Genomic DNA, 27,114 nt, shown 5'->3' with positions numbered 1-27,114 from the left:
TATATATATATATATATATATATATATATATATTTTTTTTTTTCCTTCCCCTGAAACAAATAAGATTGGTTTGCTCACTAGTTTATAAATACAGTTACTATCTTCCCACTTGGTTGTGGGACCGAATAAATTTGTAAGGTATAGAGAAGCTGATCTCATTAAAGTGTATAAAGTTACTACTGTTGTGCAATGCATTTAGGTTATAACCTGAGGTGCTTCTAACAACATAAAACTGGTTGGTAAGGAAGGTCCCTCTTGTCCAGGTTTGGTTGGTTTCGTCTGGTGATACTGCCTGCTGTCGGTGGTATACATCTTGGATTTTTTTTCTTGTGTTTTATTTAGGTTGCTGACACTGCGGTTGCAGTTTACACACAAGATACCAACCAAACACTAATATTTGGAGGAGCACTTGGAAACATACAGTTCCTCACCCAGGATGCCTTTCAAAGCTGGATTAGAACTGACTGAATTACAGACTATGACTGTCCCTGAAGATGATAACACCAGCAATGATTCAAATGATTTCACAGAGATGGAAAATGGCCAGATGAATAGGTGAGTATTTTTCCACTGACGCTGCCTGTGCTAAGAAACACACTGTTTAAAAACAGCATTCTAATTTTCAGTATATGTCTTGAATTATTCATTACCAAGTCATGCTCCATTTGAAGATGCAATTTGAATTTCATATGTGACATCTGTTGGGCATAGTCAGCAACAGCAGATAAAGCAAACAGAGTGGCAATTTATTCATCGTTTCGAATCTTTCAAATTAGTCTAATAAAATGCACAAACATATAATGTAGCAAAAAGCCAACATTTTCAAATGTTTGCTTGCACACAGCAAATAAGTAATAATAATTAATACAATTAGACCAATGACAAATCTCTTTGTTGACCTTTGATCTCAGATATAACAATTTTAACCTGCCTGGCCCCTTCCATACACCCAAGCTCATGGGGATTTACAGCTGATGTTGTTGGCAGCAAAGTAAACTGGGTAATGGCTGTCCTTCCCCAAAGTAGGGATGGCAAGAAGCCAGTAAAACAGAGACGTATACCGAAGTCACATCAAGTTTTAAAAAATGCATCTATTTATCCATATTGGTGAAAATCATTATGTTTGTTCAAATTAGTATGTGGACTTTCTTCCAAGCTGTACAGTCATTGCAAAGAGCAGCCTGTTCCACCTGAAAGTGGTTCTTCAAGCTTCCCTGCCAGCCTCCAACAGGTACTCAGCATCCTGTTTACAGCAAAGACCTGCTGATGGACCCTGTTTGGGTTTTGTGAGCTGTAAAACAAGATGTTTTTTGATCAAACTTCCTGTTCAAATATTGCAAACTGAGGTGGAGCACACTGGCCAGTCGGTGCCAGCACAGGGAACCAGCCCTGCCTGGCACTGGTGCTGCTGGGAATCCTCTGCCAGCACATTATCCTGCCCAGTTGTAGCTGGATCGCTGTGGCCACCTGTGTATATATGTTCTTTAAAAAACCTCTTCTCTCACCCTTTCTTCCTTTTGGCAGCAGCTTCTCTGGCTGCCCAGAGAAACTCACTTTCCTGTGTAAAAGCAAAATTAAGAGCTGTTTTTTTCCCTAGTGAAGGTAGAGACATGTGGTTGTGTGGGTGGACAGGGAGCTTGGTGGTGAGTATGGGAATAAGCACCCAGCATTGGCCATATGTACCATGCATGTAGCAAAAACCACCAGATGCACCCCAGGACCAAGCAGGGGGCCCCGGCTGTTGGCATGGGCAAGCTCCCCCCACCTTCAGGAAGGTGCCAGCCTGTGCTCCCCCCTGCCACACACCTGGGGAAGTCCTGGGGCGGTCACCAGCTGCACCATGTGGCTGTGCCACCACAGCACAGCTGCACTGGTGAAGATTAGAGCTGGTCAGGAATTTTCTGATGCAACTGCTTTGATGGAAAGTGCCAAAATGAAATGCAAACCACTTCTGTAAAAAAAAAAAAAATATATATATATATATATTAAAAATATATATATATATATGCATGCACACATATATATAATTAAAAAATAAAATATAATAAAAACCTCCAACTTTGCCAGAACAAAACAGTTCTAGTATAGACCTGCTTCCTTCCTTGCTGGCTCACTTGTTAAGACCAGGAGCCCTGGGGCTGACAGTGGTAAATTGACTCCCTGGAGCCTGCTGAGGATTTATGTCCTTGGGAGGAGGAGTGGCTGTACGGTGCTTTGAGTGCTGTCACCTGTAACTGTTACAGGGAAAAAACTTGTTAACGCTTCATCTTTCAGTGAATGTTTGTGGAGGGTGGGGAAAGAGTGTGCCCTGTGTTCCTGCACCTTGTGCTTTGTGGAGTTATGGGCTAGTAAGCGTGGCAAAGTCTGGGTCACATCCAGACTGCCTGTTAAAGGAAGAAGCAGCATGGAGTGAGGAATGAGTGTCAGAAACTTAGAGGCTGACTTTTTGATCACTGTTCTGGCTCTTAAGGCAGACGAACATATTCCACAATTTTCTTTTCCCTTCTGGATAACTTTTTCCCCCGCAGAGCACCATTTGCTTGTAGGATGTAACCCATTATGGTTGTCTATTATCCCTCTGCTGGGGTGCTCGCAGTACAGCTAGTGACTCATGCATCCCATACATGAGTGTTTTCCCTGTATATCACAGTGTGTTCATATTTCCCTCCATGTCTAAAACAAGAGTTTCATGGCAGCTCATGCCAACTGCAGCTTCCAGCACAGCAGCACGTTGGCACTGGTGCAGCCCCGTCAATGTCCCCTGGGGCTGGGCCTGTGGCTTAGCCACCCATGGCCACCATGGCCACTGCCCTGGGCAAGCACCTCCATCCCAACATGGGTGACAAGCCAGCCAGCAGACCCTGATCTGCACCTTGCATCAAACACCTCCCGAAAAAATGTGGTTATTCCCTTCCTATGACTATTTTGGCAAACGCCCCATCTCCATGGGACAAGAGATTAATGGGTATATGGAAGAAATAATATTGTGCTGCCTGGCACACAGTGCAAGGCCCTGTGAAACTCCAAAGTCCATCAAAATCAGTGGGACTTTTTCTGTTGGTTTCACTTGAGCTTTAGATTAGATCTGTAATTTTCAACTAACTATTTTTTGTTGTTTCAACCTGGTGGTTTTGCATTCTGTATTTAATTTTAAACCTTTTTTTTCTCCTAGTGTATAATTTTTCAAGCCCTATGTAGGGCAGAGTTTTTAAGGGTCTTGTGGGGAAGGTAAACTAAGTACATCAGGAAGAAGCTCATTCCAAGTCTGGTTTTAAACCCTAAGTATTTCTTGATCTTGGAAAAGAGTTCTCTAGTTTACTTTGCATTTCCAGCCTTTTCTGGGCCTAAATATGAATTTATATATGCAGTCATATGTAGGGAGGGGATGTTGTTTGGAAGGGGATGTATTGGGAGGGAGGTTTTCTTTATACACGTATGTTGAATTTCTTCTGGGCATGTCAATAAAGAAGTCTCTATCAAATCCAGACATGGATTTGGTGACTTTTAACCATGTATCTTGGCTATAAAACTTTGTCATCTCTGCACATAACTCTAAACCTGTATTTAGGTGATGTACTCCTTAGCTGTAACGACAGCGATGCTCTCAGGAAGCTGCTGGCTGAACGTTTGTCTTGGTTTACAGCTACTAGTAAGTTATCAGCAGCCCTTGGTTGGTTAACAATGCTGTTAGTAGCTATACCCAGACCTGGTCCAAGTTTCTTAGTGTAAGCCAGACTAAGGTTTCTTCTGTATTTCTAGTTCCTGCCTGCCCTGGAAATCTTTGCTGTTGCTCAAGCTAGAGCTGAGTTTAAGAAGCTGCCTAAGGATAAAGTTCTGCCACCTTGGCAAAACTAGCTTTTCTTAACAAATGTTTAGGTCATTGTCAAATATCACTTTCGTTTAATTCATTTTAAACATACCTGAGATGGCTAAAATGATTTTGGCTAACTCTGCTAGTCAAAATGGTTAGCTTGGGGATATCAACTTAGTCTAACACTTTTCATGTAAGTTCTTTAATAAATTAAATTTCGAAACTGTAGTTAAACATGGTCCTTTTAAAACCACTTTATCAATAAGACTAAGTTTCTACTTTGAACTAAATCAAACCAAGAAAATACTTAGATGAAGAAATCCCTTCCAAGCCAGTGGTGAGGCTTCATGCATCACAAGGATCAGGTAATTATTTTTTTAACAGGTTATTTTATTAATTTATCTGAAAAGTTTTGTACAAGCTGCTCCTACTGAGCTGTGAGCTCACAACAGGAAAGCAAAAACATATAAGAACAGGTTACATCTTTTAATGATGAGTAAAGTGTTTGAAATGAAGACAACAAACAGCACAAATGGATTTCATACTTGTCAGGGAGCCACAAGGCTTTGGTGGCACAGACGGTCCTACTGCGCATTTCCCCAGCACCTGTCACAGTGGCCTCCAGTCCTTGGGAGGGCTGGGAAAGGCTGGAGTAAACAGTCGCTTCACTTCATTCATGTCATATTTATAAAGGTCAAATATACAACATTCTGTGACAATGAATAGCTTGCTTTCTAAGCACATCTATTAAGCAGAGCAGGTGCATGTCATGGTTTAACTAGAAATTCCAGTATTCCAACATATGTTCCCTTTCAGATGCTGTAGAAGGGGAAAAAAAAATGAAAAAAAAAAAGTTTATAAAAAGCAAAATCTTGGGAAAATTTGTTTCTGTTGAACCCATTGGATTACCTTCCCCCTAGGTTGGTTGGTTAGTTGTTTTTTAATTTAAGTTCAGGAATACATTCCATTTACGGAAAACTTAGGCTGCCATATGTTAAGTCTGTACCACCTACTGAGCATGGTCCCAAGGCAACCTTCTCGTCTGGGCTTGTCAGTTAAGTTGCCTGCAATAGCAAATACAGCACAGTGTCTGGATCAGGCAGACCCCACAGCCCCCACCTCTGCATCACTGCTGAGATTTCTAGGCAAGACATCCTGGTGCTGGGAGGTGGGTGCTGGGAAGCTCCCCGTAAAAAAATCTGGCTGCAATGCTCTATATTTCATAGAAAGTGTGATTCAGGAGCCTCGTGACCACATTCCCACGTCTGACTTTGCCCTTCCGAACACATCACTTAGCGTATAAGTAGAAAAATGTGCAGTGTGATATGGCGAATGAGGAGCCCAGCTTAATAGATGAGAGGCTGGACAATAAGCTCAGTCCATTTTAATATAGGACTAACTCGAAAGTATTTTGGGTCAATTTATCAAATCAGATGTGTTATTTTTAAGTCACATCCATAAGGAAATAATGTGTTTAGTGGTCACAGAAGATATCAGTTCTTCAGAAGCTGTTTACTCTGTCAAAAGTATCCTAATGAGAAGTCCCACATTCACTTTATATTCAAGCCATATTACTCAAGTGTTGTTTTCTTTATCATGTGTTAGTTCTTTTAACAATAATTTTCATTAAACTTTAATACCATGTGGTAATAATAATACTATCTACAAATTTGTTATATTTGTAATTATTAAGGGGAACTGGCTGTAGAAGGATGAGAAGTAGGGGGAGCAGACTAGTTACTTCTATCATAACTCTGACAAAATCTAAAATGACACATGATCTCTATAAATGACAGAAGAAGGCAAAACCCACAGATGTTCCCAGCAGCACTTACAAATCTAAAAGAGACAAAACTCTTCTGTGTGCTACTGCCTGTGCAAATTGCCTGTGGGGTGTTTCGAGAGAGCTGGAATGTCTTTTTCAAACTGTTCACACTCTGCTGCCTACATTCAAGAGATGGGCTCTGAACAGACATGGAAAAAAGAAAAAAAAGCACATGCTCTGAATCAGGTTGAGATTTTATTCCACAAAGATGAAATACATATATGGTGAGCTTCGAAAAGCTAATTTTGGATCAGTCTATCTTAGAAGTGGTTGCTTTGCACTTCTCAAAACAGTGGGGGAGGCTCAGCCATCTATTCCTACTGTGTTAGAGCTCATAAACCTGGCACAGTGTCTATATTTTGCAGCAAATGCTGAAGTTAGTAGTTTAAAAAAAAAAAATCACACAGGAGAAAACCATTGTTGATTTTTACTTATATAAAGGAAGCCAAAGCAGACCAATGGGTAGGAGTCAAAGTTACAACAAAACCAGTAAAAATACTACATACATTTTGCCAGCTATGCCCAGATATTAGAAAGAAATTCTTTACGGAGAGAGTGATCAGGCATTGGAATGGCTGCCCAGGGAGGTGGTGGACTCGCCGTCCCTGGAGGTTTTTAAACTGAGATTGGACATGGCACTTAGTGCCATGATCTAGTAAATGGACTGAAGTTGGATCAAGAGTTGGACTTGATGATCTCTGAGGTCTTTTCCAACCCAGTCGATTCTGTGATTCTGTGTGATTTAAGGGATAAACTCAAAATGTGGATGTAATATCCACAGTGTTAAAGACACAGGGCGTTGTTTGTCAGCTATGGAAGCCAAATCAGCAGCATTATGACTACATAATTTTGGCACAGGCTTAGAGGTTGTTCCAGCATATATCACCAGTAATCACGCCACAACTGGGGTAGTATGGAATTTTGACAGAGCTCTGTCTTTATGACCTCACAGCTACGTTACCAGGCTGGATACCGCTGGATGTGCTCAAACAAGCACAGTCGGTCTTGAGCCACAGGCTGAAGGAGAACACCCTCGGACAGCAGAAACTTCCAGGTGTGGTAAAGGACCAGCAGTGCTGCCCTCTATGTTCAGCCTGTTGTTTCTCTGTTTCAATTTAAGAATTTAATTTACCCACAGCAAAAAGGGCCTCTGACACTTGGTGACAGCACATCTGATGGCTGATGCAATATAAATATTATGATTATTATAGCACAGTATTTATTACTAGAGTGGCACAGGATTTCTACAAGCAGAATGAATGCGGTACAATCTACAAGTAGCATAATACAGAATTTATAATACAACTTAATTCACAATTTCTTATCACTTGGGCCCTCCACAGATTGGGTCAAATGTTAATATATGATTTGCTGTATAAATATAACAACCATAATCTAGAGTCAAGAATCATATAAAAGAAGATGAGTCTCTCCCTCAGTCCTGGGAGGAAGCAGAGGATAGTGGGGGTGTTCCTGGCCATTGGGGATCCCGGGTCTCACTGTCCAGCAGCAGCTTTGGACCAAGTTCCCCTCTTAGGATTTTGATGGACTTTATGGACAGTGTTCTGGGTGCTGTTAGGCTTTCCTCTTCTGCAGTGGGGCTCATCACCACCACTGGGGGGGACGGGTGTCTGGGACCTTCAGGGCTGGCAAGGAAGGGAGTAATCAGCCTGGCGCTCGGGAGCCTTGAGGCCAACAGGGAGGGGAAGAAGAAATCTGTTTGGTTTGTCTACTTGGTTTAGGGGACCTTCAGGGCCTGATAATGAGGGAAAGGGAATGAATGGTCCACTTAGTCACAGAGAATGGCTGCTTGCCTCATTAAATGGTACTAGCGATGCTAACCACATTGGCAGGGGTCGGGAGTGGGGGGTACCAGTCACACACACCTCTGCAGCTCACCTGGGGAAATATGTCCTCTCAGTGTCTGTGCAGACAAACTACTTGCCTGTATGCAAAACTGGTGCTTCTTCTTGACTTAATCTCCCAAAAGACCATTCAGTATAAATACATTTATTCTGCTAGCGTTACCTTTATCAATACACAATATATGCTGGTATCAGCAAAGCATAATCTGGCTCATTAAATAGTTATGAGTGTGACCTCTTTTCACATACAGTTTTTGTACATTGTGTATTTGTAACCCCATGCTGCTCATGGAATTAATGTGTTCGCATTTTCTAAACGCTGGAAATAAATCCTCTTTTTTCAGCAAGTTTATTTCGGATCGAGCAGAAGGAGACTCACAAACAGCAAGATGGAGAAACAAGAGAGTGATGAAGATGTAAGTCTCTCTTGCTGTTCTTTTCCCTGTCAAAACGAACTATATGTTGTGCATATGAAGGGCTTTTACACATGGTCTTCAGAAGTGCTGGGCACACACAATTGTAACTGAATTCTGGGTTCCAGTAGAAACTGCCTGTGCTCAGCACTTTAAAAAAGAAAACCTGAGCATTTTGGATGACCTGAGGCAAGGGAATCCCTCTGGCCTGTGTTAGGCAGGAAGTCCTGGTGGTTCCTTATGGCATCATATAACTCATGTGCCTAAGACATTTCACAGGCATAGTGAAAGATAGGCTTTTAAAGTGTAGTGAGTTGTGTATTGTCTATACCACTTATGTCAGTTTACAGAATCTATAGGATCAGAGTGTAGCTGTGACAGGATTTAGTGATGTTTTTTCTCTTTCAACCCAGTTTTTATTAAGTCATTTTCATAGCAGTAGTTACTTATACCTGATATATCACAAAATGTGGAGTTTGAAACGTAGATGCATTTTCCCTGCTCTGTTCCAAGCTGCTGCTGACACGTCTGTCTTTACTTCCCCAGATCCCAGGAACTACTTCCATGGGAATGTCCATTTTCAACCTCAGCAATGCAATCATGGGGAGTGGGATTTTGGGCCTCGCTTTTGCCTTGGCCAACACAGGAATTATCCTTTTCCTGTAAGTATTTGCGTGGTGAGTAGCTGATCCCCATGCAGTTTTACTGCATTTAAAGAATGTGTGCGCTGTCAGCAAATGGAAGGGAAGGATTTATAGTCCATCTGTAATCAAGTACAGCATTCAAACCTGAAAATGTTAGATACAAGTTTTGGACAATTTTTTTTTGGGGGGGAAGGAGGGGGAAAGCCACTACTTGCAATGCCAGAGCAAATTAAGTCCATTTTATTTACTACTAACCTGAGCCTAGCTGTGTTTTTTTCCCATGGTCCACAAGTTACATATACATCAGAAATATTCAGTAGTAATAGTTGCAGTGGGATAGTGCATAGTTTTTACTTGTGTCACAGGATCTCTAGAGCTTTCATCAAAGCATGGTGCAATAACTACTCTTTTTTTTTTAACCAAGAAATAGAATATTTATATTCCTTTATAAGTTACATATAATATTTTCATCTCACTCCCACAGTTTCTTCACTTTCTTATGTGAGAGTCCTTGAGAGCCAATATAAATATAGCCAAGATTTTAGTATAAACAAAAAGAGTTGAGGAAGGTACTTAACTCCAGCAAAAAAAAGAGGCATTTTGTAAAGGAGAATTTTATAGTTTAAAAATGAAACTGTGCCAGTGCATGAGTAAGACACAGCGTTATTCTGTGTTATTCTGGATTGCAGTATGAGATGTTTCATTATGAAAAGTGATTGTTAAGAAATCAGTTGGGAATTGTGTGCAGATTTCAGATAAATGTTCATTGAGGGAAGAAATACAATAATTTACAATCTTTGAGAACTGTTCAACATGGTTATTGAGTTTACAGACTACTCTAAAGAGGTGCAATTTATTGCATGTCAAATCTAAGAATCTAAAAGTTTTGTTATTTCTTAGGTTTTTGGGAAATATATAATATCAGTCCTGTATGTAGCAGTGTGAATGGCCCAAGTGGCACATATAGCCATCTGTACAGTGGTTTTGTGCCAGGATAGCTACATCCATGCTGCTAGCTTACAATTTGCCGTGGCTGGGTAAAATCTAGGAAAAATCCAAGGCTATAAAGTATTTCTTGTAGAGAGAGACCAAGTTTATCTTATTTTTGCTGGGTTTTTTTTCCCTAGTACTCTAACTTGTATATGATACCTCTCTTCGGCCTCGTTACTTTGCTGTTATAATAGTGTCTCACCAAGGAGCACGCTCAGTTTCTCGTTACTGCTTTCATTTTCTGTAAGTTCATCCTCTTCCTATTCTTTCAGCAGTTTTTCATCAATTATGTGAAATGTATTTGCTCTAAAGGATGTAAAAAGGCAGTTTCTTTTAAGTGAAATAGACCAGACCAGTGCTTTGAACATCAGAGAAACTTTTAACAACATGTGACAGTGCCTGGGCTCGTCTTGGCCCGAGTAGTGGATGTGTAGATCTGTACCACCACATTGCACGAAAAACTGCCCAACCTGAATGAAGAGATTTTACACAGTAAATAACAGCATTATTCTCTACAGAATTAACCGTGTGTATTTAAAACTGGATAATTGTTTTTGTTGGCTTTATAATGACTTTAGATCTGTTGGCCTGCAGCTAGACCAGCCAGCTGAGATCAAGGGTAAGGAAGCCAGCAGGACCTCACTGACCAGGCCAGCAGAGCTTTCCTCTTTGAAGCCTGGAGATACAGGATCCTAATGTGGTGTCTGTAGTCAGGCTTGAAAGTTGAACTGCTTTAAATGTTCTTTTATCACACAGTAATCTCAGAGGTAAACCTAGTCCATTGGTGTTAGATTTTTTTTTCTCACAATCTCATTCAGTGCATTTTTCCCATAAATGTGTAGTTCTGCTTTCATTATCACAGGTAGATCTTAGAATTGTTTCTGCTTTACAAGCAATTAAAGGTAGAGTCCTAGCAATACTTCCATTGCTTTTTGCACATGAGAAAGCACTTAAATTCATTGTCCTTGAGCAGCACAGTTCTGGAAAGTTTCTAGATTGCTTTATCCAGTATTGGCACGTACCACCCCTGAAAAGTAGAAAGCAGAGGCAGAAAAATTAAAGGAGCAGTTCCAGCACTAACAAAGCAGACTTAGCCTGATTTCCACTCTCACAACTTCCACACTGCTGCAGTGTGAAGTGGACACTGCCATATACACACCTGGATCAGTTCAGATCCAAATTCTTGGTGTAATACATGCAAAATAAACATGGCAATGAGTATATACTCCCACATCTTATTTGCATAAGTTAGTGCCATAGCAAAGTGCCATGCATCCTAGGCAAAATAACTGACATGAGAACTCTGAGGAACTTAATCCCAATATGATTGATAACTAAAGCCCAGACCAAAGAAGAGCATCCTTTCCTGCATGTAAAAGGGGAGAAAACCTTGTTGCAGAAAGATGGCACAAAAGGCTTTGGAAGTTAGAGATGGGGCAGGATACCTCAGAGTGGCAGGATCACGTATCGCTGCCTGCAGTTTCATCCTGGAAACCCAGGACCAGAGGGGTGGATCACATTGCAGAGACATAGTGGCCAACCAAGCTCAAGGTGCCTTCAGCCTGCATTTAGCCCAGCACTGCACACCGTACGAAGAACCATGCTGAGACACAGGGCCTTGTTAGATGAGGTGTAGTACAGTTGAAGTATCACACTGCTTGCTGCAGCTGTTCCTGCTAGGGCTGACTGGAAGCAAACATGAAGCCACAGCTGAACTTCTCTAGAGGTTTAGGGCAGACCGGCCCTCTGGGAGGACATACGGTGGCAAACCCCACGCTCGGCCACATTTTTCTGCACTCAATACCTGATGAGGGTTCAGAGCTGTTCTGTGCAATAAGGCAGGTGACTGCACGAGTCTCACAGGTCTTCTGACCCTCAAACCTGGGACTTCACACAGGGCTGGGGACAGCACGAGTTTCAGCTGACCTGGTAATGTGGCAGCTGGGAGCAAATAGTGGCATGGCAGGAACAGTTTGTTCTTCCCAGCGCTGTATCAGTCCCCTGCCTTAAACTGTTTATTCTGAATTGGTTGGGGGCAGGTGACTTTTGCATGTGCCGTTTGCTTGCAGAGCTGCCAGCACTTTAAGAACAGTCAAAATAAAAAGTAGGGGGAGTGCTTTTGGGACTGCAGTGCAAGCTCGCCTGCTTCTGTTTTGAATTTGTGCAGACTGAGTGGCATGGACATTTTCATTCCTGTCCAAGGGGTGGTTCTGGCGTAAATATCCCTGTCCATACCACAGTCCTAACACAAATAAGTTTTTCATACAGTGCTAATGAAAATGCCAAGTGTCTCTGTGAGAACCCTATGGGGAGCTAAGGACAACAGATCAGCTAAATACCTGGCTGCTTGGGAGTGTTATTTTTACTGCTGCAAAGACTCCATGAGCTCAGCGCCTGAAAAACGGGAGCTTTTAATATTAAAATAGAATTGATGTTGGCATGGGGAGCCAGAGCCATTTGGGGTGGGGGTGAGTGAGCCCAGCAGCCGAGCACAGAGGTCTGTGAGCACCATGTGTCCTGGCAGGCAGGGGTGTGGGGGCTCCTCAGGGAACAGGGGCAGGAATGGGGCTTAGCACATTGGTAAGAAATGGAGCAGAGTGACCTCAGCCTGTACAATCTCCCTTCCCTTCTCCAACTCCTCGAGGAGAAACACCCTCTGGGCTGTACAAAGAGTGTGTTGTTATTGTCAGACATCATACTTTGTTGGCAAAAAAGCAGTCTCTCCCATCACCTCTTTATGTTTCTCCCTGCTTCTCTGGCCCCGAGAAACTTGTGGGTCATTATTTGGCGCTTAAGTATTTTTAGTCTAAAATAACAAAAAAGTGGGAGGCGGAGGCTTCTCATCCTTTTCTTTCTATGTATGCCTATGAAAATGATGTGTTGCTGCCTATCTATGGCAGCAGCTTGTTTTCTGTTAAATTTTAGGCTTGTTTTTCTCAGTGTCCTGAGGGTAGTTGTCATAATAAAGAGAGGAATTGCCAACAGATTGTCTGAATGCTCTTCACACACATCATGAAAACATCATCAGGTCTTTGTGTGTCAGAGTGTTGGAGGGGAAGGCACACATGGTGCTGGGCTTAAAGACATAGAGCAATGAGCAAATGTGTTTTTATGCACTTAGCCCCCGGCACTAACTAATTATCATTTGTGCCAGCAAGTTCCCTATGCAAACAGTTTGGTCATTACTTCCTGCAATTCTTCTGCGTGAAGTCAAATTATGTATGGATCATGGCAGACCAGGAGTGACATCAGTGACACCAGCCCCCAACCGGACAAAGCATAAGATTTTTGTTTCTGCCTTTATTCCCAAGGGAAGCCAGTTGAGCCTTATTTTCCCTCCTCTTCCCCATCCTGAGGCACTGGGACACACATAAAAAGCCATTTGGGCACCGCTTTGGTAGCATATGAAAGACGTCCAGGGAAAAGATGCTTTCATTTGGTATGGAAGTCTTGAAATAGAGGGATTCCCTTTGAAATTTGTACTCTGCTTGCAGAAAAAAAGCTTTAGAGTAGGTGGTGAGGGACATGCCTTGCTCATCCCTGCTCTGATCAAATCTTAATTCCTACCTGAAAAGATATCTTGATTCTTGCTTCATTTAATTTGGGGGCATGTCACTCACTAACAGGCTGCGTTCTCCAGCTCTACCAAGTTTGACTTGGATGAATCTCTGTATATGCAGGGCTTTCCCCCTCCACCGTGGTTTGGTGGAACTGCAAAAAGCACGGGAATTACATGTGGGTATAGGGCTTTATGCATTGTCAGAAGAGTACAAATTTATCTCAGAGGCAATGGGAATATGACCTAATGTGAAATATTTCAATGTCAGAGCTCAGCTCTTCCAGTAAACTCTATTTTCCATTCTTTTGTAGGCTGCTTTTAGTTGCAGTGATGGCGCTGTCTATTTATTCAATACATCTCATGTTGGTGTGTTCAAAGGAAACAGGTAATTTAAGATGTTATTGTACCATTTCAATAGAATTGTAAAAAATAAGAGGTGAAAAGTGCTCAAATAAGGCCAACTGTTTTATGTAAGACTGAGTTTCTATCACTTTGCTGACACAATAGAAAAGCCTAACACATTTTGGACCAGAAGCCTAGAATTAACAAGAATTTATGTCATAGCGATGGCAAACAGCATCTAACCATCACTATAAAGAGAAAAACTTAATGACAAAGAGTGAATTCTGCTACTGTGAAATGTTGTCCTCAGTGAGGTAGAAGTAACAGGTCATATAGTTTCTTTGCATTACAAAACCAATTGCAAATGAAATATAATGAATCTTTACCTATGCTGAAGCCTACCTGGAAATATAGTCTGTCCTTAATGGTTAGTGTGAAATTCCTCATAGTCTTTGTGGTGCAGCAGGAATTTTCCTAGAAGAAAATAAAACGGAACAGTTTCTTGACTGAGGGAAGTGTATCTGTAAGCAAATTATATCACAAAACCAGAAATTGGAAGTTACCTACAGTGTCAAATGTCCCTGTACTCTGAAGTCCAAGCATCTCTTTCCTTGAGTAGCAGTCTCTGAAGCCAGATTTTTAAAATTATTTGTGCACAAGAACACTGTAATATTTTAATATCTAATTTAGACACAGCTGAATTACTGGTTTAGCATATATAATGGCAGCAACAGCCTATTTAAATTAGGTATGTATGCCTAATTGTGGACACATTTGTGCCCTGTTAGTTCGTAAAATCCAAGCCCTTCTTACTAAGCTGCTGGTACGTTTTAAGCTCAAACTCATCATTTATAAAAGCTTCAAAGCAGAAATGTCAGCTATAATAAAATGTAGAGAAAACCAAACAATGGAATACATTTTTTGAAGTCACATGTACAGTGTAACACCCGCAATATTTCTGTTTTGGTTCTCATGTATCCCACCATCTTCACAATGTCCAGTCTCTTTCTCAGCCTAAATCACAGCCAAGGAAAAAAAAAATCACATATAACAGAAACACAAACCAATTAATAGAGAAGTTTCTCAAGCTTGATTGATATTTTAGAAGAAGTTATAATTATAATTTACACCTTTCACTGCTTTTACAAAAAACAAACCACATGGAGAATTCGCAAGTTAAGGCTTCTTCCTTAGAAATTGTAAATCATCCTGTAAACCAGTGGCTGCTCTCATTTAGGTCGTTTAGTCAAAGCAGGTGAAACTGCAGAATTAGGGTACTGTGTCAGCTGTGGCCAGGCTGCCAGCGCTGACCGGTGGATCCTCCTGTGCTGAGTTTTGTCTGGAGAAGAGGCTTCCTACATCACTCTCATTGTGGGCACAAACCTAATATGCCAGGATGGGATTACCAGAACTTAATACGGCACTAGGGGTACAGACAGCCTCATTAAAGGTGTGTAATAGGGTCATTAAGAGCTTCTATTTCAAAAGTGACTGGTAGCCAATGATAACATTTATAGACGTCAAGAAAACATTCCTACATAACTTTCAGTCCTAGTAGTTACAAAAGAGCTCTCTATTTACTTGCAAAAGGCAGATACAGCTGCATAGGTGCGTGTGTAGCTAAAAAGGAATCATAAGTGTTTCAACTCAACAGCTTTCGCTGGTATATTTGTTACATCTCTCCTTTTTTTTTTTAATAGGCACCATGGTGTATGAGAAGATAGGTGAGCAGCTCTTTGGTGCCCCAGGGAGAGCGATTGTCTTTGCATCTACATCTCTCCTGTACATTGGAGGTAAAAGAGATTAAGGGTATTGAAAAACAAAACCCAGGAATGTCTTAATAATGTTACAGCTACCAGTCAGTCAGGTTCCTCCTTCAGTGATGTCTTGGGATCTTCATGCTCCTCAGTATAGCTGTGACTAACACTTTGCTTGTAGCCCTTTAAAAATATTGTATTACTGAATGATCAGTAGTTTACAGTCAATTGTAGTTCAAGGTCTTCTATCATCAGAGGCTGATGTGGGAAAAGGTTCAAGATGTTTCTCTGTACTTATTCCACAAAATATCTCACCCATTTTCTAAACTGACTTTCTTCTTCCAGCAATATTGAGCTATCTCTTCATAGTCAAAAATGAACTGCCTTCTGCCTTAAAGTTTCTAATGGGAAAAGAAGAAACTTTTACGTAAGTTGAATTCATTTTGGTGATTAGATTATAGAATTCAACGTTGTGTAGATAAGTTTAAGCATATGTTTATAAAAGGTCTTAAATATTGGACATTCTTAGGTTTGTCAAAATAGATTTTCACAGGAATATCTCAGAGGGTTAAAAGACAACTTTGGGATGGAAAGGAGTAAGGATAGGAAATGAAAGGTTAAGTCATCAGTAGTTACTCTCTTTGCACACCAGATTTTCATGCAGAATTGTGATTTATACAAACCTCTTATCATAGGAGGATCCAATCTTGAAGATATTTGGAACAATGCAAGTTTAATGTTTTTCCCTGCATTCTAAGCATCTTACAGGATTTTGTTCCTGAAGCACTGTTCATAGTATGAAATTCTTCAATAGTAGCATAAGACAACATCAGAATATTATACTTGGATTTCTGCCACATATCACTACTTTACATTTACCAGCTTGTTGATTAGAGAAGTGGTGTTTCCTTATAGTGGTAAACATCCTTTGCACTGGGTTATATGATGTGTTGTAGTGCATGAGAAAAAGCTAGAGACCCCATTCCTCTCAGTTCCACTCACTGATCTCAGCAGTATGGTGATATTTTACATATTAACTATGAAATCTGCCATATCTGAGTCAGAGCAGAGCGGTGTGAGGAAAATCAAGGAGGGTTTAATGTGTGCTCATTGTGTTGTTTTTTTTTTTTTTTTAATTTTTTACACAGGGCATGGTACATAGATGGGCGGTTTCTTGTTGTCATCGTGACATGTGTTATAATCCTCCCTTTATGTCTCCTTAAGAACTTAGGTAAGATGCAAATGCCATTGTGGGAATAAAGTAAAGGAGCCCAGACATCACACCACTGACAGCCACACTGGCAACTCAACTATAATCAAAAAAAAGGTTCTCTTGTTGTAATCTAAGAAGTCTTCCTGGCCTAGGAATAAGCTGTGTTCCAAGCATCTTGGAATAAGTAGGCCTAAATTGTCACAGCTGTTGAACTCAGTATAAGACAGCTTCATCCACACAATTGTGGAAATTCATTTTAAAAAAATATAGTTATGAGGGTCTTCATTTCATAAGGCAATTCTATTTTATGTGTAGCCTGTAAAAATAAGTTCATAAATTGTGAGATTACAAAAAATAACTTATTTTTCTATAAGCATCAAAATTTTTAGTTGTGATGTTAACTAGAGTTATTGGACTTTGAAGTAAAATGTCTTTAGACCACTCTATTTTCAAATGTGTGTGAGTGCACAAAGATGCCAGTAGGTACATAACGTATTTGTTTTTAAAACCATGTAGTAAATTTTGGCACTGAAGTCCTGTTGGGATCTTCCTTTTGAGAAAATAACCCATACTCAGCTGATGTGGCTCATGTCAGGGAATCTGGGTCATGCTCTGATCACAACTGCACTTTTTCAGGTTTGTTTCAGTTATCACAGCCCCTTACAAAAGCCATAAAGATGAGCCTTGGGAAGTCAAATTAGTCAGAGCAAAGCTCAGGTCTGTCTGAAAGTGGGGAGGCTTGTGACATGGGAGACTCCCACACCAACAGAACACGCTTTTGTCCTGCCTAGAAGGTCATGATACATATTAAAAGCATAATACATTTACACTTTTCATGAAGCAACAAAAATAAGTAAAAACCAAGATATAGCTAATAAAATATTTTTAATGAGGTTTCATTTTAATGTATTTCAGGGTATCTTGGCTATACCAGTGGATTTTCACTGTCCTGCATGGTGTTCTTCCTGATAGCGGTAAGTTCAGCTATCTTTGTTGGATCAGAGTTACTTGGTAGGCAATTCACAGTTTCACTGACGTTTTGATTTTTAATTTGCTTTTTATTATTTTTTTTTTTTAGTAACTATCTGTCTTTGGCTCTCATTCTAGGTTATTTACAAGAAGTTTCAAATTCCCTGTGGCGGATTGGAGCTAAATGCAACATCAACTGCCCTATCAAATAGCTCAGTACATGAAGATATGTGTAAGCCAAAGTATATTGTCTTTAATTCCAAGGTATGTTTCTTTTTATAATACTTATTTTTAATTCATGTTCTTAATCCTATCAGCACCACATAGGGGCTGATTCTCCATGCTTACGCTTGTACTCCAGTGACGAAGGTGCAATGGGTCTCCTTGCCCAGTGTTACGAAGATGTTGTGTTGAATGTACCTCCTTGCAGTCTTGCTCTGCACCGGTAGTAGATGTCCTAAGGCTGTGAGCCCAAGCTACCACCAGGCAACAAATGCTTCCTTTGGAAGAGTTTTCCTTTCCACTGCTCCTTACTACCCGTGCTGCAACTGCACTCTTTAGGCTGTAGTTCAGCAAAGGCTGAGTAAGCTGTTCCTGCATCCAAAGGCCAGAAGTAATCCCTCTGTCCTTCTGCATACAAACCACTTCTTTGTGGCAGGGTACATGTTTTCTGTAGCCATATGGTTTACTGGATTGGGAAGAGGATAGAACTGAAAGCTAATCCAGCAAAAATTTGATTGCCTTTTCAGCTGGATGCTTTCCTTCATCACCACACAGCTGCAGGAAAAGTTGTGCCAAGAGAATGTGAAAGAGCAACTGGCCATAGCTATGGGAGCAGGAGGATTCTCCTGTCAGCTGTGCTGGGACACAGCGCTGGTTAAACTGCACCTTACCCAGCAGAGCAGAGTCCTCAGGTGTTGCATTCATAGGGAATGCACATGTACAGCATATACATGCAAAAATTAATTTATTTAAAATTTATCCTACCAGCTTCAGTTGAAGAAGCCAATCCAAGCACTTATCTTTATTTTGGGGCAGCCATCAGCCCAGATCTGGTGTGACAGACCAAGAGTTAGTTAACTTGGTGTGCAATAGCAGCTTAGGCAGAGGTATATTTTAGGTAGTGTTGGAGGGCGGTTGTCTTCTTCTGCAGTAAGTGTTAGCATTTGCCTCAGAGTCAATGGAGGTACATCAGAAAAATTGAACTAGGCATCCTGGAGCTGAACACTAGAGATTTGCCCTTATGGGCAGCAGTTTGCCAATCAGTTTAGCAACTTTGGTATGTGAGAGGAGAGACAGTTTCACAGAATCAGAGGATGGCAGAGGTTTGCAGGGACCTCTGGAGCTCATCTGGTCCAACTCCCTGTAAAAGCAGGGCTGCCTAGAGCCAGTTGCCCAGCACCATGTACAGGCAACTTCCAAATATCTCCATGGATGGAGACTCCACAACAGTAGTGTGCTGTGAGTGAGGAAGAGGAGGTGGCACAGGCCTGGGTGAGGAAGGACTGCTGGAGAGCAACCAGTGCACTTACTGAATCTGTCAGACATGGGCCATGCCCCAGGATGGTTGCTGTGGGAAGGGGACACCCGTGGCCAGCACAAGCAGTTCTCAGAGGGCTGGGGAGAACCGCATGTATGGATGGACTCATTTCATCATTGCAGGAGGACCTGGTTTTTGTGTGATCTCTGCTCCTACGTGTTCCCTGGGAAGAATGGAAGCACTTGGGTGCTGAGATCATTTGTAAAGTTTGGCTGAGGATTGAAACCTGTTCAAGTTTTGGTGGAGAATGGGACAATGTCCCCCACAAAGGCCTCCTGCTCTTGATGACATAACAGTGTCTCCCCAAGGAAAAGCATGCCCCATCCACAGCCCTCCTAGCCCTTTTGTTGGCCTGGGAAATGAAGGGACTCAGTCTGGTACCTTGAAATATCTATTTGTAAGTTCTGCGTTCCTCTTCTCTTTTCTTACAGTCTGGATATGGACTTTCTCTTCAGGACTTCAGCCTTAGCACCCCAGGTGCGCACCCCTCTCCATGCCAAGGCAGAGTAGCGTAGCAGTGACCCACCATATGTCCTTTCACATCTGACAATGTGCTAGTGACGGTGGCAGTAGCTGGGCAGGGAAACGCATCCCAGGCAGCAAAGCGGCAGCTGCGTGGTGTCCAGCGCTGCGCTCTGCCAGCAGAGTCAGGATGGTGCTTGTGTGGCCAACGCGAAGACTTTGTCCTCCCTTAGAAAGACCGCTGCTCTCCATATTTCATTAAATACATGCTAATTGACAGGTCGTCTGCCTTCTCTGAAGGCTCTCAACATTTGATTGAGGAGCCCAGAGAGCTGGGGTAGTTGAACGCAGATCATTTCTTCACGCCACTGGGGGAAATACTTCTTAATTTCTTTTCTGAAATTCTCTCCAAACAGACCGTGTACGCTTTGCCTACCATCGCATTTGCGTTTGTGTGCCACCCATCAGTCCTGCCAATTTACAGCGAACTTAAAGAGTAAGCCTCTCTCTATTTTTTTCCAGTTAATTGTTTTGCACCGCTTTGCACGGAAAATGTTAGCGCAGAGGTGCTCTGAGTCACTCGTGCCATTTGGAGGAGATGTACTTTAATAACACCCAACAAGCCAAGGAGCGTGGCTGTTGGCTGGGAAATCTGGCCTCCCAGGCGTGCTGCTGGGGTGGGGGAGGTTGAGCATCATGCAATATTTGGGGAGTTTTCTCTGGAAGTACACAGCAGTCTGGGGAGACCCAACTTGTGCTGGTCATTATTTGGCACAGGAGAGAGGCGTGTGTTCAGCTAACGCTGTTTGTTCCAGTGCAACTAAATATCTATTGCAGTACCTGGAAAAAAAAAAAAAACAAAGGAGTATTTAGAAGACTTTTGCTGGTCCAGCTGTTTTGCTGCCACCTCCGGCTGGGGAGGGCTGTGGGGAGCTGGAGACCAGACTTGTTGCAGCATCGCTGGTGGGCTGCAGGGGGTCTTGGGCTGTGGGGGGAGCCAGGGGGTCAGTCAAACCCATGGATGCCCTCAGGTCCCAGACATTTACTGGGTGCTTTGAGTTTCAAGGCACTCCAGCAGTTTCCCAGGTGCCTATTTAAGGCATTTTTGAGGGGTTTTAGAAGTCTAACTTTGGGTACCAGAGTGTGAATATTTCAGAAAAAATATCTAAAAATTAAATGTTTACACTTAACCTATTTTATAGGTCCGTAGTGGTCCGCATACACTCACTCGTACACTTAATTATTTTCTACCCATGGGGACACAAATGTTTCTTTGCAAACATCCAGAATGTTGTTTTTGTTTTCCAGTGTATAATTTTACTCTTCCTTTATTTTGGCCTTTTAATTTAATTACTGAAGTGTTTAAGGGCCACCCCTCGTCACTTGGCTTCACCCCTCACTCTGTTTAGGCAGGTATGGCCAAGGAGCAGAGCCACAGGGCAGACCCAGCATTTCTTGACTTAAGCCCCAAGTAGGGTCTGTTTCCCCAGTCCTTCTCTTCCTTATGCAGCTGTAAATGAATTCCTGTTTTAAATGAAAATGCATTCATGAGTCTCCCCAGAATTATAATGCTTATGCAAATGCTTAATACGTCTTTATCACCTATTGAAAAATCCAGTCCAACCATTTTTGTGTTCTTTTTTCCTTCTTTCTCCAGCCGTTCAGAGAAAAAAATGAAGTTGGTTGCAAATATCTCATTTTCTTCGATGTTTGTGATGTACCTTTTGACTGCCATATTTGGCTATTTGACTTTCTACGGTAAGTATGTAGTTCTTTACTAATCAAAGTATAAAAGGAATACATGTGAAATCAATAGCGTATCCCAGCCATAAAGTCCCATCCACTTATATTAAAATACTTTTTCAAGTATTTTTTATTAAAGTCCATGTATTAAAGGTAGAAATCCTTTCCTCCTTTTCCCCTCTGGATGAAAAGCACAAGTGAAAGTACTATTTGCAAAGGCACATTCAAAATATGAGGGAGAGAATTGTTTAAGAGATTTGGGGATTAGCTGGGCCCCACTAAGATTTTCATTCCAAGGTCCTCACCTGAATGCTATATACATTGGTAATGACTGAAGCATGCACATCTGCATAAAATGAGATGGATTTGAGAGCAGATCCTAAGAAAGGAATATTGAATCAGCCATCACAGCTTCTTCATTTTCTTACTCACGCTTTCATCATAGAAACGAAAGACCAATTGTTCTCCCTGTGTCTCTAGATCTGAGCCCTACAGGTCTTGGTTAAATAAACTGGCAGTGAAGGTGGGGAAGCTTTGGGTGTTGTCCCAGATCAGCTGCTAAAGGATGGTTATTTTGGAGTTTGAGATTTGCCCCATCTCTTTCCATGCATATCATTTCCCTTAAAGAAACAAACAGATTATGTTGTATCACTAAAGGATAAAACATGTATGCCCTAAAGGCACGATTATTAAGTAGGATAAATATTGCCCAGCAAGCTACTCCCATGCTCCAGTGTAATGGAAATGTTGTAAAGTAGTGTCTTTTCCCATGGACCATTAAGGGATTACAAGACAGATGACAAAACTGATATTTGCCTTTTACCCAAGAGTCACCAAAAGGTCATAATTTTTTTCCACTCTGTTCCAAGTGAACTTTTTATAGAATCATAGAATCGTTTTTGTTACAATCTCCTCATTCATTATACCGTTCCCTGTGAGTCATGTATTGCAAGAGAAAGAAAATAAGTAAATAAGAAATGCAATTTTTTTTTTTCCAAAGATGTACCTATCTCATATTTGTTTCCTCAGGCTCTCATTCTGATTATGAGGCCTTGAGTCTGCATGCATCGAAGTAACTTGAGGTCATCTGTTCTAATTTTCCCAATAGAATTGCAAATATGCTGCAAGTGAGAGCAGCAGCAGCAGCCGCTCTCATCCAGCTGCTCCCATCTAACACATTTTTGTAGAAATGCATCAAATTAGCAGCCCCAGGGAGCAAGTGGGTATAAATCAGCACGGACCCCTTCGCTTTGGCAGGGAGGAGATTCTGCTGTGATTGCCCCATGGGTATGAGGAGGCAGATCCATGGAGCTCCTCTCTGAGAATCTCCCACATCCCTCAGGGACGAGGGTCTGAGTCCATGGAGGAGATAGAGGCTGTGACCTTCTGTCCCTCCCGAGGGGGAACGAGTCCCTGGGGTGTCTCACATGCCTCTCCCCATGTCAGGCGTCCCTGCTCCCAGTAGCGAGAGCCCATGGCTGGAAGGTGTGTGGCTCTGCTGGGGCTTCTGCAAGGGTTGGTGCCATGAGAAGCAGCGAAAAAAACACTGAGGGAATATATAATTCCTCCACTTTGACCCTTTTTCCCTTTGAGACTGACAAGACCTTACCTTTCATATGTTTGCTTACAGTTTTCTAACCCTCTTCTCTACCCTTACCTGGGTAGGAACACCATTTTTATTGTGGCCATTTCTTCTTTACACCAACAGCCCTTGTCTGTTTGCTGTATTCTCAAAAGTATTGCGGTGATGACTATATTTACATTGCAGAGTTACAGAAAAGAGGTGTTTTTCTTCCCCTAAAAGGTCACACTGTGGTTGGGCTCTGTGGTGTATCTAGCTGAAAGCAAAACAGACCTTCAACTGTAAGCCTTGCCCTTCACTTCCTACCTGGCTGCAGCTTGTGAGCAGCTCAGAAGGTGCAGTCTGTGCTTGCAGGAGCAGAGTATCACAGTATGTTTGGGATTGGAAGGGACCTCAAAAGATCATCTAGTCCAATCCCCCTGCTGGAGCAGGAACGCCTAGGTGAGGTCGCACAGGAATGTGTTCAGGTGGGTTTTGAATGTCTCCAGAGAAGGAGACTCCACAACCCCCCTGGGCAGCCTGTTCCAGTGCTCTGTCACCCTCACTGAGAAATTTTTTCTCAAATTTAAGTGGAACCTCTTGTGTTCCAGCTTGATCCCATTACCCCTTGCCCTATCATTGTTTGCCACTGAGAAGAACCTGGCTCCATCCTCGTGGCACTCACCCTTTATATATTTGTAAACATTAATAAGATCACCCCTCAGCCTCCTCCGAACTAAAGAGATCCAGCTCCCTCAGCCTTTCCTCATAAGGGAGGTGCTCCACTCCCTTAATCATCACAGAGTAAGCTCTGTGTTGCAGAAGCTCTGCATGTGCCCAGCTTGAAAACCCCACTCCTAATTCGCAGGGAGGTGGGAGAGCATTTTCTTCCTCCTGGTGGGGATTTGAGCACTGTGTAGGTGGTGTCAACTCGGTGTCTCTCCCCAGAAGGGCATCCTGGTGGGGGAGAGCGCAGGCATTTTGCCACAGGACAGAGGCCTCTGCTTCCAGGGATACATGAGGTTTTGCCAAGTGCCAAAGATTTTAAACTAAATGTGGCCGCTGAGTTCCCCTTAAGGATTTAGGCTTAAGAGCTGTTATATTTTACCATGAGCATTCTAAGATTAGCAGCAGAAACAAAACATGAGCCTAAAAACAACCTTAGTATGTTTTTGTGGCGTGTTTAACAGCCACTCCCTTAGGTTATTGCTCCTAAATATGTAAAAGTTACAAAGCAAACACATAGGTCTATCAGCAACTTGGTTTTCCTGCTGGTTAGCACGCGCAGACCCACTGCACTATTTATCATGGCTTTAAGGAGACTTTTTTGCAGGAGGTCATATTAAAATATCTCCGGCGTCTCCCTATCGGGCACCCCCCGTGATTTGTGTTGGGGCCAGCGGCCGGCGTGGGGCTGAGCTGTCGGCACTGCTGGGGCAGGGGGTGACAGTCTCCAGGGAAAAAAACATCAGGGCAGCCCTGGGAGGAGGTACGAGGGGATTTGAGTGCAAATGTCAGGGTGTCCTGCTGGGAGCTGACCCAAGATAGGCTTTGTTCTTGGTTGAGAACAAGGGCACTGCTTTTCCCTGGAAGTTTATTTGCTGTTTAGACTAATTTAGCTCAAAACCTTGTAGTTTATATTAAGTTCAGCCATTACAGTGCATGTGATTATTTTTATATCATTTGAAACTTCAGGAAAAAATAGTCTATGGAACCAACTAGAAATAGCTTGTTTCATTTATTTTTTTAATATGTATACATGTAAGCAAGATTTTGTATATGTCTCACTGTTGTCTTTCCTACAGTGAAAACTACCTTAGTCATGCGCTGTCTTGAATTAGGATGCATTCCTAAATCACGCCTCCAAAGGATTAATCTGGAATAAAGTGATCATTAGGATTTGGTTCAAAGTGCTGTTTGAATTCAAGGCTGTTTCATTCCATAGTCTTTTGTTTGCAGATAAATCACTTGTTGTTCAAGAAGGCTGCTGTTAAGCAATGATTTTTTGTGAACGAGTTGCCTGTTTGCCAGAACACTTATCTTACTGTCTTTTCCATAGGCGGAGTGAAGTCAGATCTGCTTTACAAGTACCAGAGCAAAAATGACATCCTCATCCTGCTGGTGCGCTTGGCTGTGATCATTGCGGTGGTACTCACGGTGCCGGTGCTGTTCTTCTCAGTAAGTAAAAAGTTCCGCATGGTTTGGAAATTGGTAGCAGCTGTACACGGTGCATTTCTTCAAACCACAGTCCAGCAGTTGCCGAGTCAGTGACGTTGTAGCTACACAAAAAAGAACTTGAGCTTGGATAAGCCTTTTCCTGCACCGGACTCCCACTAACTTCTGGAGAAGTCCTCCCTGCAGGAAATAAATTAATCACTTTTGCTCTTCAATCTGTTTTAAATTGAATCCACATGGGCCTTCTTTTACTTCACACGACTTCACTGGAGCAGGCTCAGAGGTGAAGATTATTTTTAAGTGCAGAAGGATTCCAAAAGGCATGTTAGAAAGGGAGGAGTATCTTACTGCAGATGCACGTATACCTACAGTTTTGAAATATCAAATTAATTTTAAGGATTATTTCAAAGGGTATTACATCAGAGACACAAAAACTTCTGATGGATCTATGTAGCGCTTGTTGTTGCATGAAGAACTAGTTAAAATAAATACAAGAAGCTTTGAATTGGTTTATAGACTGTTTTTGACAGAGAACTCTCTCTCTCCCTCTTTCCCTACAGGTGCGTGCATCCTTATTTGAGATGGTTAGAAGAACAGAATTTGACTTACGCCTTCATATTCTGTTTACTGTCTTTATTCTGTTTTTCCTCAACATCTTAGTCATTTTTATCCCTACGATGAAGGACATTTTTGGAGTTGTAGGTACGGTATCTGATTTTGTACTACTAATAAAACTGTTGCTAATCAGCAACATAATAATTGGCTGTTGCTGACAGCTAACAAAACTCATTTATTTGAATTTTGCAGGGGTCACTTTTGCCAACATGATGATTTTCATTCTTCCTTCGGCATTTTATTTAAAATTGACACACCAGGATAGATCAAAGTTCACTGAGAGGATTTGGGTATGCATTCCTTTCTTGTCAATGCAACGCTTTCGTCTTGTCATTCCTTATAATGCAAGCTTTCTCTGTCTCGGCTCATTGATTCAGAAAGCCTGCAAAGCACTTGGTTTGTGGTGTTCCTTGTGGTTTTAATGGACCCAATTCAGACTTAGGGTGCTTCAAGCAGAAGCAGCCAGTTGAATGGTCAGCCCTTTGGCAAGCATGAGCGGATGGGAATGGGCCTCGGAAAGATTTCCTATGAGCCCCAGAAAGAGCTGTAGCTGAAAAGACACAACACTCCTGTGTATTCCCAATCTGAGGAGGCACCCCGAAGTCAGACCTTCCTGCTCTGGGCAGACAGGCAGGAAACCCGTGTTTCACTTGCACATCCCCCAGACGAAAGGGCTGAGCTTTGACAGGCACATATCTGATAGGCAGAGTATGCTTATTACTGTGAGGCTTTGAAAAGCGCAGAGCTGATCAGTCCTAAAAACAGACTTACTTAATCCTCTTTAGGGGTGATCAGTGGTTAAGAAGTAAATTGAAAGGAGAAAAAAAATAGTTTTGGTTCAGGAAGTAATTGTTAATGACGCTAATCTGTTTAATTATCTAGGTGTCTTGTCTTTACCAGAAATGCTATCCCATTTTAGCTAATAACTTTGATACATCACCTTGTAAATCTCCTTAAGAGGAGAAGTTAACATACTTGAATTTATTGTCTTTTTTATTATTCATTAATTTTCTCTTCTCTTTGTTCCAGGCTGGTCTTTTCTTGGCACTGGGGATAATATTTTCCCTAGTGAGCGTTCCCTTGGTCATCTATGACTGGGTAAAATCAGGAGGCAGTGAACATGGCCACTGAAGTTCACTTCATTCTGAAAAGAAGACACCCCTGTTTGCTACACACCAAAATCACAACCATCTATTCGGTTATCTATTCCATCTTTTCTGAGTTTACTCAAATCAAATCCAAATAAAGACTCCCCAGCAGTGAAAATACTGTTGTGTGTGTATTTTCTTGCAGAAAACAGACAGATATTTCCAATAGGCATATCACTGTCCCCAACACTGAGTTATCAGATCAGCCTAAAGTCTGTGTTAATTGTCTGTGAGACATATATAGAGCATTGCTCATAGAAAATTATCACAATTAATTTGTTTCCTCTCTTCCACCCATGAATTGCATTGTTCCATTATTATTCCTAGCCCTTCAACCATAAGCTCTGCTCCTTTAGGGCAGCACCGCCTCTTTTCATCAATCCCAACTGGAGTGATGTCAGTTCACACCCTTCCCCCAGCCTTTTAGCCCCAGCTCTACTCTCCAATTGTATGCACCCTTGTTGTTTTGTTTGTTTGTTCTG

General features: G+C 41.9%; 1 protein-coding gene across 1 annotated transcript; it reads left to right on the top strand.

Annotated features, from left to right (window-relative positions):
* Positions 1-436: 436 nt before the first annotated feature.
* Positions 437-26,615, top strand: SLC38A1 (solute carrier family 38 member 1; the record flags this gene model as incomplete). Its single annotated transcript, XM_080364072.1, is given in 16 exon segments — positions 437-555; positions 7,846-7,862; positions 7,865-7,917; positions 8,461-8,576; positions 13,419-13,492; positions 15,150-15,242; positions 15,552-15,633; positions 16,355-16,437; positions 17,335-17,393; positions 17,527-17,652; positions 19,807-19,886; positions 21,048-21,148; positions 24,754-24,872; positions 25,430-25,571; positions 25,677-25,774; positions 26,514-26,615. Coding segments are annotated over 16 exon segments (1,464 nt in total).
* Between the last annotated feature and the right edge of the window lie 499 nt (positions 26,616-27,114).

Source organism: Nesoenas mayeri (genome assembly GCF_963082525.1).
Source record: "Nesoenas mayeri genome assembly, chromosome: 1".
Taxonomy (NCBI): domain Eukaryota; kingdom Metazoa; phylum Chordata; class Aves; order Columbiformes; family Columbidae; genus Nesoenas; species Nesoenas mayeri.
Note: the sequence above shows the minus strand (reverse complement) of the source record. Positions and strands in the feature narration are given on the sequence as shown.